At 30.1% G+C, this 14,223-nt stretch overlaps 4 protein-coding genes across 4 annotated transcripts; 3 read left to right on the top strand and 1 right to left on the bottom strand.

The window, feature by feature from the left end:
- Positions 1-655: 655 nt before the first annotated feature.
- PGO_040160 (RAD protein) lies at positions 656-1,677 on the top strand (the record flags this gene model as incomplete). Its single annotated transcript, XM_028686204.1, has 2 exons — positions 656-757; positions 898-1,677. The coding sequence occupies 2 exons, from the start codon at positions 656-658 to the stop codon at positions 1,675-1,677; spliced, it is 882 nt and encodes a 293-aa protein (XP_028542005.1).
- A 3,874-nt stretch (positions 1,678-5,551) lies between these two features.
- Positions 5,552-8,296, top strand: PGO_040170 (replication factor C subunit 1; the record flags this gene model as incomplete). The annotated part of the gene is made up of 1 exon (XM_028686205.1): positions 5,552-8,296. One exon carries the CDS (start codon positions 5,552-5,554, stop codon positions 8,294-8,296), a length of 2,745 nt encoding a protein of 914 aa, XP_028542006.1.
- A 1,674-nt stretch (positions 8,297-9,970) lies between these two features.
- On the top strand, positions 9,971-11,505 carry PGO_040180 (pseudouridine synthetase; the record flags this gene model as incomplete). Its single annotated transcript, XM_028686206.1, has 2 exons — positions 9,971-10,457; positions 11,036-11,505. 2 exons carry the CDS (start codon positions 9,971-9,973, stop codon positions 11,503-11,505), a joined length of 957 nt encoding a protein of 318 aa, XP_028542007.1.
- Positions 11,506-12,333: 828 nt separating this feature from the next.
- On the bottom strand, positions 12,334-12,937 carry PGO_040190 (ribosome associated membrane protein RAMP4; the record flags this gene model as incomplete). The annotated part of the gene is made up of 3 exons (XM_028686207.1): positions 12,334-12,383; positions 12,574-12,730; positions 12,893-12,937. 3 exons carry the CDS (start codon positions 12,935-12,937, stop codon positions 12,334-12,336), a joined length of 252 nt encoding a protein of 83 aa, XP_028542008.1.
- Between the last annotated feature and the right edge of the window lie 1,286 nt (positions 12,938-14,223).

Below are 14,223 nucleotides of genomic sequence, written 5' to 3' on the forward strand. Positions count from 1 at the left end.
TTTTTTTTTTTTTTTTTTTTTTTTTTTTTTTTTTTTTTTTTTTTTTTTTTTTTTTTTTTTTTTTTTTTTTTTTTTTTTTTTTTTTTTTTTTTTTTTTTTTTTTTTTTTTTTTTTTTTTTTTTTTTTAATCTTTTAAATTTTTTTTTTTTTTTTTTTTTTTTTTTTTTTTTTACAACGGAGTCGTAACTCGAATAGGTTTATTTTTTTTTAGATTTTTTCTCAAAAAAATAAAAAAAAATTCATTATACATATTATTTGCCCATTTCGCATGATATTATTTTTTTTTCTCTCCTATTTTTTCCTAAGTTGTTAATGTATAAAACATAGTCAAAAAAACAAAGTTTACGATTTAAAAAAAAAAAAAAAATTATAATACAACATAGCAAACATTGCTGAAACCTAGCGGAACAGCTTCTTTTGCTAGATCCTTCGAGGCAGAAAACTAGATCCCCAGATTCTATCGCAAAAGAATTCGTCCACTTATTACCCTCCAAAGAGGACATAAATTTTATATAAAAAAAAAAAAAAAAAATTGATTACAAAAATATACAGTTCTTTCCCATTATGCACTGTAGGACCTTTGAAGGTTTGTTTCTTACTATCCCCAACTTGTACTTGTTATTTCTGGTAAGACACGCTAAAGTGCTCAAATTAGATGCACGACTCCATCCCTTTGTGCGCTCCCTGTGCATGTTTTGTGATGCTTTTATCAATTCATACTAGCGTGTCACCCTGTGTTTTACACTCATCTGTACCTGTTCACATATATATATATATATATATGCCTGTTCATTTATTTATGTTTGCATGTACATGCATGCACATATATGTACATTTTTTCACACATGTATTTTTTTCTTTCTTTTTTACGCTATCATCCCCTTTCCCTTGTTGAAGGCATATGCATTCGTAGAACAAAAAAATGTAGGCCCACATTCAGAAATAAACCCCCTTTGCAATTTAAGAATCTTAACCGAGATGAATCCATCAAATAATTTAAAAGAACAAGGATCAGAGATGGAACAAATCAAAACTCGAAACAACAGAGAGATTCCCCAAAGCGTAACAAAAAAAAACATATCCCATGGGGTTCCGAAAAAGAGACTAGGGAGTTACAAAACGAACAATTTGAGCTTCAAAAATCAAATGGATAGACCAAATGGAAAAACAATACAATTAGGGAACAAAGAAAGCGAATGTTATAAAGAAGAAATTTCTGAAAAGAGCATAAAACTAACAGAAGAAGAAGTTATCACTATTCTAGATAATTTAAATGATATTGTAAAGAAAAAAGAAATGTACACTCTCTGGTTTAATGTTCATAATCATAATGTCAGAAAATATTATGCTATGATGGAATCTTTATGGACAGATGCAGTAAATTTAGCATCACATCGTAACATTACCCCCAGTGATTTACTAAAACATTGGTGGGCAGTCTATGCAAATCTTATTTATGAACTCAGGAACATGGATAAACTTTGCATAAACAAATTTTATGAGTTATTTGATAAGGGAGAATGTATAAGTAATGTGTATAAATCTTTCATAAATACGACAAAAAAAATGTGGACTGATTCTATGAATAGTATGAAACATAAATGGAATAATATCCTATACGATATATTAAGTAATTCCCCCAATTTAGATTACAAAAGTGCTATTAGTCAGTTATAGTCTTCACACATTTTTCTATGAATATTATTTGAGCTGTTTCCTAATAGGAGAAACAGAGGGAAACCCGTTATCGTAACTTGAAGAAGATGGAATTGAATACGAGGAAAATCGAGTGGATGGTGCTTAGGGTTCCACAACTCAATGCGCTCACCCGCTAACAGATAGCTAGAGCTGAATGAATGAACACAAACGAGAGGCAACCTTTTCCAAGTTCATATAGAAAAGTCTCTCATCACTTGAGAAATTGAAAGAGCAAAAAATGGAATATTCTTCACGTGGTTTCATGTACAGGAGACATACTTTCCTTTCTTTTTCTGCTTTTCGCCCTCCACTCATTGTGTGTGTTAATGCAACATCTTGTAAGGGCCGAAAACATCGTTCCCTTGTCTACAATTTGTTATTCTAATTGCAATGTCGCTTCATATCCTTATACGTGCATATAAGTACCCAATAAGTGTGTGTATTTTACACTGTTACTTTTTATGCCCTTTCAAAGTTTGTTTTCCACTAATTCACGAAATTGAATAACAATGGTTTTTGCAAAAATGTGCATTCATGATACACATATGCGTTTCATCACCGCTTATTTCATTTTTCTTATATTTCTTTACATGTAGCCGCTTATGTATGTACCTATGTATGTACGTACGTATGTATACATGCATGCATTTTTTTCTTTTTTTTTATTGGAGGAAGAATTTCCTGAATTGCACTTAAATTACTCTCCCAATTTTACCTATCAATGGAGTATGGAAATTGGGATATTTAAATTTTTCTTGTCCTCCAATTTTTGACAAACCGTAAGTCTCAAAACGGATAACACAAAATTTCTCAGCCCCATTTATGAACACTCATATTATTTTAATTTTTTTTTTTAATTATTAAAACATTTTTATTTCAACTGAGAGGAGATAACTCCTTTTCAACCATGTCACAAAATTACGCAAAAGTAAAAATATATATATATATATGCATATACATATGTATATATTTTTTTTTTATGTTACAATTTGTTGCAAACAGAAGTATCTACACAAATTCATTCGTTCATCTGTTTTATGTAAGATTTGCTTCAGATCACCCATTTGGCATTCATTAAATCCCGTAATAAATTTTTTTTTCACTTTTGTTGTCAAAATTTATACAAGAGAAACGAGAACCTAGTAGACAGCTGGGGGAGGATATACCTGACAAATGTTCCCCACAAAAAATTAGGATATTTGGGTGGGGCATAAAAAATGTGTATAAATGAATGTACTTTATTCATTTTTTTTTTTTTTTTTTTGCGTTTCCACTTAAGGTATATATTTCTAGCTTAAAAAAAAATGCATACAAAAAATAATTCACTAATTATATGGACGTTTCTTTTAAACCCGCTCGTTACGAAACAGCATTCAAAAGGTACTAAACATGAAAAAAAAAAAAAAAAAAAAAAATGCATTTACTTCAGAATGACAAGAAAACATCCAAAATTTATTCATATTCCAGAGAAGGGGAAACAATACCAAATTGTTTATGTTCTCACAGAGGATCGAATTAGCATATTCAATATTCTTAATTTGCTACCTCTGTGGAGAGAAAACTTTTTGGGTATTCTCATACCAGTGACTAACCCAAAAGTGGAAAAAAAAAATAAAAAAAAATTTGAAAAATGTCTAATGGTACATTCCCCCATTAAACTGATTCATAATCCAAAATTCATGAATATGAAAGTTGCAAAGCAAAAACAAAGAGGTACATTCATAATACAAGTATGTATATATATATATATATATATAGGTACATGCAAGTACCCATGTGTGTGCTATCACCTAGTTTCGATGCTACAAAAGGAACCTTCTTTCGAAGTTTAATTTCCTAATGGTGGTATATATGTGGGGAAAACGTTTAAAATTTTCGTTCAACTCCATATGTGTCCCCCACCTTATATGAAGATAAAACGATTTATATGACTAATCATGTACACGTTTAAAATGGTAAGAAATAACTCAACCAGATATTCCATTTGGTAACTTTTCCCTTGATAAATGGATGGACTCATCAGAAAATGTATAAATATGCATATCTTACACACAAAATGAGACTTCATACATAAGTGCAAAAAAAAAAAAAAAAAAAAAAAAAAAAGAAACCAAATATGATTACCAATTAGATTTTATTAAAGTGTCCCTTTACCGCATCCGTTTGCAAAAAGGAGGCTTGTATTACATCCTAAAAGAACTTGATAAAAAACATCGTTTTATTTATTTTTATGTCATTATTTTTTCTTTCTTCGAATATGAGAATCTGGCATCACAATTGCTTGAATGATAAATGTGAACTTGGCAGTAGGAAAAAATACAGCAAACGGATTAAAAAGGAAAACCTTATTTATTTTACAAAAAGGGAGTGGGGTACACATATGCAAGTTCTTTTTTTTTTTTTTTTTTTTTTCTTACAATTAAAAAAACAATTACGATGAGTGATATTTTACGAGTCCCAACTTAAAAATTTCCCATCATGTGTGTGTACAATATGTGCATATAGCCTCATAAATGTGTAGACATGAACAAAAAAAAAATAAAATTTTTTTTCTCCATTTTGAAAATATAAATCCAAATATGTAGGGTATGGGCTCAGTTGTATTATCTCTTTTATTATATTATTTATTTTATTTTTTAAATTATTGGGTAAATACATTCTTCAAATTTGTGCAATATATCTACGATATTAAAATGCTGAATGAATTGTGCCTCACACCATAAGGAACTTTTCGTGGGGAAAAAAAAAAAAAAAAAAAATTCAATTTTTCTCAATTTTTTTTTTTTTTTTTTACGAACGCTGCGAAAAAATACACACTTCCATTTTCATGTTACGAAGCTCTAAAGCAGTCCTCCACTCATATGTGGAGACATGATGTTTTATATAATTTATGTGCACAGGGAAAAGTAAAAGAAGAGAAAAAATAAGAACAAGCACAAGAGACGAAGGAATTGTTAAGCACCCATTCAAAGCAGGGAATACTTTATAAGGACTAAATTCTTCAGCATGTGACGAAAAACCTTACGAACTTAGTTAAGTCACATGTATGTTCTCAAAAGCTCTGCTTCATCATCGTTACACTGTGTTCACAAATATGGACTTCATATATATGTATATTTTTTTTTTTTTTTTTTTTTTTAAATTAAAGCTACAATATAACTCCAAAGCTCTAACCCTATAAGCACACCTCCATTTTGCCCATGACTCTTCAAGCAAACAAGCACGTTCATGTAAATGAGGACATATGGGAACGTGAATATTCTGTTCGATGGTGAATCACAAGAATGATAGGATTTGTATATATTTCCCTTTTGCTTTGACACGTTAAACAAGAGGTTATAGTTTTTTTCTCTTTCCATTTCTCCATATAAGCATTTTTCTTCACTAATTCGTTTCACATTTTTTTTTTTTCTTTTTTGCACAGAGAGGAGAGATATTTATACTTGCAAACTTGAATGCTCTCATTTTTTTTTCTTTCTTTTTTTAACACATTTTTGCAAAGCAAATTATGATAACGTAAAATAGCATGAAAAGGGGGAAATCTTTTATGAACTTTATTTAAAATTTTTTTTTTTTTTTTCCATTTTTGAGTGAAATTTTTATTACACCTTTCCAGGGATGGTACAACGAACTAATTACACGTGTGTATATGTACATGTTCATGCTTATGCGTATGCTCATAGTGCTATTCCTCGAAACAGCATACATTTCTTCTCCACACACTTGCAAGAATTTACATCCCCATTTGAAGTTACCATATCCCAGGCTGTTTTTCTTTCTCCCCCTCATTCTGAAAAAACACGCACAAAATAAGTACTAAATAAGAAAGGGCAAAATAAGCGAGGCGCACAAAATGAGCTCCGCAGAAAAAAAATTGTTCGATGATGATAGCAGCAGTGATGGGGGAAGGAAAAGAAAACGTCTGAAAAAAGTAACTACTAATTTATTTGATGATAGCGAAGATGATAATGATCTTTTTAACAAGGAAGAAGTGAGCCATACATCACAAACTCATAGTGTTGTCGAAATTAAAGATGGTACGGACGAAGACGATTCATACAACAGTCCCAAAATTATGAACAACAATCCATTATCCAGTAAATCTACTGGAAAATCCATGTATCATGACATAACATCGTATTTCAAACCAAATAGCAAAAAAATGGAAGATCAAACAAATTCAAATGGAATCACAAACAGGAACTTAAAAAGGGAAAGGGAAGAAGACGAAGATGAATTGATGAACCAAATAACATATAAAAAAAAACATACCTTAGCAGGAAAAAAAGAAAAAACAAAAATGGAACAAGACTTTAACAATAGTGACAATAGGAGTGCAGAAAAAAAATACTCCACTACATGGTCTACAAGCAGTAGAAATAATAACAAAGGTGGTGACTTAGCGAACAATTTTGATTATCTTCCTTTTCATAACCTTAAATTTGTGTTAACAGGAGTATTTAAAAATTTTTCTCGAGATGAATTACAATCCAAAATTAAAGAAAATGGAGGAAGCGTAATGTCTGCAGTTTCTTCTAGAACACATTACCTCATCCATGGTGAATATTTAGAAGATGGAAGATTATACAATGAAGGGAAAAAGTACCAAAAGGCCTTTGAATTACAACAATCAAGTAAGTCCATTATTAAAATATTAAATGAGGAACAGCTCTTACAAATGATTCCACAAGAGAAAAATGAAAATCTTAATGGAGCAGACAATTTCGACAATGCAGGAGGAGACGCTTCTGGATATAACGCAAGTTTTTCGAAAACTGAACATTACGATTCCACAAAATTTAAAAGTGAGAATGATAACAATAGTAGCAGCTCTAAAAGCTTCCACAATTACAGCACAAATGCGCATGAACAAATTGGATCCACACATCAGAAAAAACATCTACCAAACGAACAGAACAATCCAGGGGAGGAAAAGAAAATACTTAATCAATTATGGGTAGAAAAATATAGACCTAAAAACTTAAACGAATTAGTTGGGAACAATCAAAATGTCTTAAAATTAAAAAATTGGCTAGCTAGCTGGGATGATGTATGTATAAAAGGATTAAAAAAACAAGTGACAAAAACTTTTAGAGGTGTATTCGAAAATGTAAATGCAAGATGTGCTTTATTAAGTGGTTCAGCTGGAATTGGAAAAACAACAACTGCAAAAATCGTTGCAGAAAGTTCAGGATATAATGTAATCGAATTTAATGCATCAGACGAAAGAAACAAAGCAGCAGTAGAAAAAATAAGCGAAATGGCTACTGGAGGGTATTCCATTGCTTCTATAAAAAGCCGTAAATTAACCAAAACCTGTATAATTATGGATGAAGTAGATGGTATGTCAAGTGGTGATAAAGGAGGAAGTGCAGCTATACTTAAATTAATAGAAAAAACAAAATGCCCTATTATATGCATATGTAATGATAGGCAAAATAATAAAATGAGAACATTAGCTAATAAATGTTATGATTTGAAATTCACTACTCCAAATAAAAATAGTGTCGTTAAGCGATTGCTAGAAATCTGTAAAAAAGAAAATGTCATGATGGAACCTAATGCACTCGAATTGTTATGGGAAAGTACAAATGGAGATATGAGACAGATGTTAAATGCATTACAACTTTTGTCTAAAACGTATAAAAAAATACAATTTTTAGATTTAAAAAAAGAATTAAATAATTCCAATAAAAATATACAATCGTTAGCTAATCCATTTGAAATAACACTCAAGCTTTTAAATTTTCATGAATCATCCAAATTAAAAATCAGAGATATTATGGATCTATTTTTTGTTGATTACGAATTGATTCCATTTTTTATAAGTGAAAATTACACAAATGTATTTAATGATAACGACAAGTCAGCCAATTCAATTACTAAATGGAATGCTTATTCTCAAATATCATGCGACTTAGTATTAGCTGAAAAAATTAAATATAATATGAAAACAAACATGGATTTTTCCTTATTACCACATTTTTCCATTCTATCCTGTGTTTGTCCTGTTATGAGAATCAAAATGTTAAAATCATTCATGTCTGGTAGAATTAATTTCCCATCCGCTTTTGGAAAAATATCTACTTTTAATAAAAATAAAAGATTGTTAAATGAGTTGTGTTTTAATATTTCGTACAAACTAAATGTATGTCCAAAACATATGATCACATCTGGGTTCTTGAATTACATCTATTCCAAAATTATTGAACCACTAGCTACCAATAATATACCAAAAGCTATACAAATGATGGAAGATTATAACATAACCAAAGAAATGATTACTGAAAACATACCCTCATTACGATTACCAACACAGGAAAATCTATATGACAAATTAGACTCAAAAACGAAAGCATCTTTTACCAGATTATATAATGCTTCACACGTTATTAAGAATGATCCAAATATGTTACGAAAGGGATTCAAGACAGCTGAGAAAAAAGGTCTTTACAAATTGAATGAATACGAATCGGATGATGACATGGATGAGCTTAGTGAATCCAAGGAGGAAAAGGACGACGATGACATTTTGGTTAAGACCAAGGTGGACAAAAAGTCAGCAGCCAAAGCCAAACCCAAGGGGAAGAAGCGATGAGCCGTGACCAAAAATTATTTGCACTCAAAGCAACTGATGAAGGCAGGCAAGAACATTACTCCATGGCACACCTTTATCTGAATATATCTCTCCATATCTACACACACATTCTCACGTACATCTGTACGTCTCGGCAAAGAAGTTCTACCAACAGAATATTCAACTCAACCCCCTTCTCTCCCCTCTCCACTGTGCATGTATGTTTAATCAACATGCATCCGTATTTTCTGTCACAACTTTAATGTCAACTGATCTGGCTCCAAATTTTCAAACAAACTTCATTACACATTTATGCTCTTTTAACACGTACCCTCCACTCGTGTCTCTTGGCTATTACTTACTGCTCAAGGGGATACTCCTGCGTGCAGAATTTTCTAGCAGCGCCTAGCAATGTTCAACGATTTGTATATATAGCACGACGAACTGTCCTTCTTCTCATTCATCATATTATCTTCATTATATATATATATATATATTTATATATATATATTTATCCCCCCACACACACAAGTGCCTTTTTCAAGAATGACATATTTATGCAAAGATTTAAATATCTCGTTTTACAAAAATGTAGATAAAAATGCAAAATTGTTAAGTTATTCCAGAATTTTTTTTTATTTTCTTTCTTTTTTCTTTCTTTTTTCTTTCTTTCTTTTATTTTTTTTTATTTTTTAAAACTTTCTAAATCAGAAGATGGTGTCAAAATTGGGTATATACGCTTGTATCTGTTTCTAAATTATGCAAGTATATATGCATGCAGGTAAGTGTACTTTTATTTTTTTGTTTTATTTTATTATTATTTTTTTTTTTTTTTTTTTTGCTGTACCTTAACTGTTCCACTATGTGCATATCTGGCTATTCATCGAAAACGACAATCAATTTTTTTATATACGAACTGTGCAATCCCACTACCAAAAAAGGAAAGAAAAGAAAAAAGGGACGAGCGGAAAAGAAAAATAAAAACTGCAATTTAGCCACTCTCCAAAAAGTTCTTAGCGACAGTGCCTTCAAAATACGAACTTGTTAAGGGGCAAAACTTTACCCTGCGAACTAATCTTGGATTACTCCCCCTGCCCAACTTACCTTGTCCGATTTTCTTCATTCCCCTTTTTTCGAGAATTGTCAAACAATGTTGGCAGTGCTGCTTAACTGCAGCTCTCATATGTAAAGATATAATACCACACCATGAAAAGAGAAGATGACTTTTAAGATACCAAAAAAAAAAAAAAAAAAAAAAAAAATACACATGCGTAGTACAAAATGAAACGTTAATGTAATAGTAGCACTAAAAACGAAAGCATCACTGGAATAATGTAAAGAGAGTGTGAGAGAAAAATCGAATATCTATTGTGCAACTCGTTAATATTTTTTTTTCTTTTTTTCCCCCTTGTTTCCTTTCAATCACTCAATTATCTATACTATTTTTTTTAATTTTTTTTTTTTTTTTTTTTTAAACAAGCACTTCATCAAAAATGTAAAATCAGGTGAGTACCTATTTTATTCCATCTATGATTCATTATTGCATAAGTAGAAGAATTGAATGGGAAGAGGTAGGGAAAAAAAAAAAAAAAAAAAAAAAACTCCAGTCAAAACTGGTTTTCACTAATTTTCCTTTTTTTTTCCGTGTGTGTAACCTCTTTGACAAGAAAAAAAAAAATAAGTAAAAATAAATAGATGACCTTTTTATCTCCACCTATTCCATTTTGGCTTAGCAAATTATTAGCTTCCATTTTAATTTTACTTTTTGTGTGTCTTCACGATCATGTCGACTCCTTTGTCGTTAAGCCTCCTCAAAACAACAACAACGGAGATGTAAAAATAGTCAGACTAAACAAAATAATTTCCATAAAAAGAAAAATATCAAGAAGAAAATCAGACAAATTCATAAAAGATGGAAATGTAAAATTAAACAACAAAGTTGTGCAAAATCCGGGTACACATATCGATATAACAAAAGATAAAATAAAAATTTGTGAAGAAAAAGTAAACATTCTCAATATTCAAAAAATTATCAATGGAAATAATAATAAATCATACAAATGGTTTGTTCTACATAAGCCCAAAGGGCTCATATGTACATCCAATGATGAGAAAAATAGAACGTCCATTTATTCCCTTTTTCCACAAGACATAATGGATAACTATCGCTTAGTTTCTGTAGGTCAGTATGCACTATTTCACTTTTCCTGAGTTTGCACAATTGCACCCTTTTTTGTGTTTCCAAAATTCATTTAAAAAAGGAAGTTACGCAAGTGCATTATATGTATTACCCACTACTCAGTCTTATTCCCACAATTGCACTTACCCCAACATCTAATCAACATCACTTTACCATCTCGAACCATAAACATTTTCCGTCGTGGATGGTACAATTGACAGAAGCTACTTGAGAATTGAATGGGAAGGGGGAAAGAAAAAAAAAAAAAAAAAAAAAAAAATGTAAACCCTAGTTGTACTAATGCCATTTAATCAAAAATGACTTATGTAGAGTTCAATTTTTTTTTTTTTTTTTTTTTTTCCCCGGAGTGTACACATATGTATATATCTCTTCATATATCCGTTTACCCACCCGAGTTTGTCCCACCATTAGAACAAATTTGATGTATCAACAAATTCTATATTGTAATTCCTATGCATTCTCTCCCTATTTTTTTGCACCACTCGTTTTATCTAACCATATTTTTATTTTGATATGATCATCATTCTTCCCCCTCCCCCACCCCAATAACTCATATACAGGTAGATTAGATCGAAACACATCAGGAGTACTCCTCCTCACAAATGAATATACATGGGTTAACAAACTGACACATCCAAAGTACCAAAGAATAAGAACCTACAGAATACATATCGAAGGAGAAGCCCAAATGAAAGTCCTAAGAGATCTAGCCAATGGTATATATTTGGAAAAAGAAGAAAATGAAAAAGAAATAAAAAAAAATAAAACACAACCAGCATTTATTGAAATATTGAGAGAAGAAAATATAAAAATAAAAGATCAAATAAAAAAGATAACTGTACTAAATATTAGTATACGTGAGGGACGAAATAGACAACTAAGAAAAATGTTTGAACAGATAAATCAACCAATAATTAAAATTAAAAGAACAGCCTTTGAAAATATAACCCTCAAAAATATATTTTTCCCAAAGCAGTATCGTGAATTGACACAAACTGAGGTTTCCAATTTGAAGTTGCGGAAGCTTTAATAATGGAAAAAAAAGAAAAAGAAATATTTAGTTACTATTTCAAGAAAAAAAAAAAAAATAAATAATACACAATAGTATTGGAATATGTCCACCGATATTCGTTCATTCATTTATTCATCAAGTAGAATTGCTACCATTTGATTTTTTCCCACAGTGGAGGGAATGTCGATCCCAAAAAACATACAACAATTTCGTGTTCTCCAAAAAGTACAACTCAATTCGATCACAAAATTATGAATACCCACATTGTTCATATATCAAAATGGTGAAACGGTAGAAGTAGTTATAACCAAAATTTTTAAAGACGTTACTAAGAAGTAGTAACAGCAAAAAGACAAGATGTGCTGGAAGAATAAGAATAAAAAATAATTTACAATTCGGGGGAAAAAAAAGTAGAGGGAATCGGTGGGCCCACATATCAATTTGAAATGAAGAAAAATATTCTATAGAACAGTTTAACAAAATAAAAAGGGGAAAAAATAAAATAATTACAAAAGTTAGGAGGAAAAGATATACAATTTTTTTTTTAAAAAAAATGGTACCACATTTGGACTGGGTAACAAAAAAAAAAAAAAAAAAAAATTCACATTATGAATTCATGTATATAGGCAAATATATATATGAGTGTGTGTTTCTTTCCTTTTAGTTATTCTTTTTTAAAATATATTTTTTTTTTTAAGTGGATTAAATATAATTCTAACAAGAACTCCAAAAACGGAAGGTTGTTTTAAATTCCTAATGTGTCTTCAGATAACCCATTCTTTTTACAAATATAAGGGCCATTGGTTACGTTAAAAAAAAAAAGAAAAAAAAAAAATCCTAGTTTCTTCAATCAAAGGATTTAGACTTCTGTATTATACTCAATATTTGGACTATAACTGCGAGGAGAAGGAATATAATTAACACAATCTTTCGTAGGCATATAAATATTTATTAAAATCGTCACATCTGCACAGATACACATAAATAAACACAGAGGAATGTGATTCCTTTCCTTATTGCAATAATGCAAATGAAGAGAAATAAAAATCTTAATGTATCAACCTCTTCTCATATTATGCCTTATACCTGATCCAATAACAACAAAAATAAAAAGGACAAGAAGTATAGGACCCACAGGATGTTTTTTCCCCTTCTTTACCAAAGACACTGGTACATTTCCTCTATTCGTTATGTTGTTATCAAAGGCATAAACCTTTTGAGTTATTTTCCTGCTGCATGGCATCTGCAAAAAAAAAAAGGTACATAGGGAATATATCTTAATATGAAAAGATATTTTCAATTGGGGGGTGGGGAAAACCAAATTCGTTAGATCTTCCATTTAAATACTTTTTTTTGTAAACACTTATTAAACACTTATTAAACACTTATTAAACAATGATTAAACACTTATGCAAAAGGGATACAAATTTGTAAAACTCATTAAAAACATAAATTATGGTGATATGTTCGAAACGCTTATTTTACTGACAAAAATTGAGCATGCAAGGATAAGTGAGATATAAAAAAAAAAAAAAAAAAAAAAATTAAATTCCTAATGAGTCATAACACATTTGTGGATCTTATAACACTCAATCAGTTCTTTCTCAAAAGGTCAAAGCATAAGAACACATAAGGTTGCAAAATAAACATATAATGCTATATATTGTGTCCAACATTATATATACAAATTTTGTGCATACACATGTATGTCACTTATTTATTCAACTAGAGACATGCGAAAACGGGTGCTTGCACGACTGTGTCAGTTTTATATGTTCTTTTTAGCTAATTTACTCGTTTTGCTTTTCATTTTTTTGCTAATTTGCTCCTTTTGCTTTTCACTTTTTTGCTAATCTGCTCCTTTTGCTTTTCACTTTTTTGCTAATCTGCTGCTTTCGCTTTTCACTTTTTTGCTAATCTGCTCCTTTTGCTTTTCACTTTTTTGCTAATTTACTCGTTTTAATCTTTCCCCCGCTCGCTCGTAAATCTTTTCGCATCATACCTTGTTTACAATATTTAATTTGTATTTTTTAAGGGCTTCGTTAAATGATTTATAAAAAGACTCTTATCCTTAAAGTTTTTGAAAAAAGTCTTAAATATTATCAATAAGAAAGTTCATACAAGCAATTACTTAAGCGTATACACAAAAGTTTACATACGAATATACATATTAAACGTCCAGTTAAACTGGTGGTCTTATGGCACATTTAAAAGTATGAAAATAATGAACGAATGTATGTATAAAAGGGAAATTTTTCTTTTTCTACTTTCGCAAAAAAAAAAAAAAGAAAAAAAAACAAAAAGCAAAAAAGTGTATGAGCACGAGTAAGGGCTAACGTAAGAATAAAAGAAAGAGTGAAAAAAAAAAAATAAATAAATAAATAACATATATTTCTCACAAAAAATTAACCTCACAAAACAACCATGACCATATGATGGTTGCTCAAGTGAACGAGTTCAATCGAATTTACATGCGTTTCGTTTTTTTCCATCGATTTGTTAATTTCATTTTTACGCATCCATTCATTTTTGTCAATTTGCTCAATTCTGATTTTTTACGCATCGAAAAAAAAAAAAAAAAAAAAAGGCAATTTCGTTTTAGTTAACTTTTAACAGTTGTACATTTTCTACGTACACAAGTGAATATTATATATACACAACCTTGTTATGCTTTTTCTTTTTTTTTCTGTTGCTTAATTTTACTTTTCACCTTTTCATATTGACATGCCTCCTGAA

This window comes from Plasmodium gonderi, assembly GCF_002157705.1.
Source record: "Plasmodium gonderi DNA, contig: Chr04, whole genome shotgun sequence".
Taxonomy (NCBI): domain Eukaryota; phylum Apicomplexa; class Aconoidasida; order Haemosporida; family Plasmodiidae; genus Plasmodium; species Plasmodium gonderi.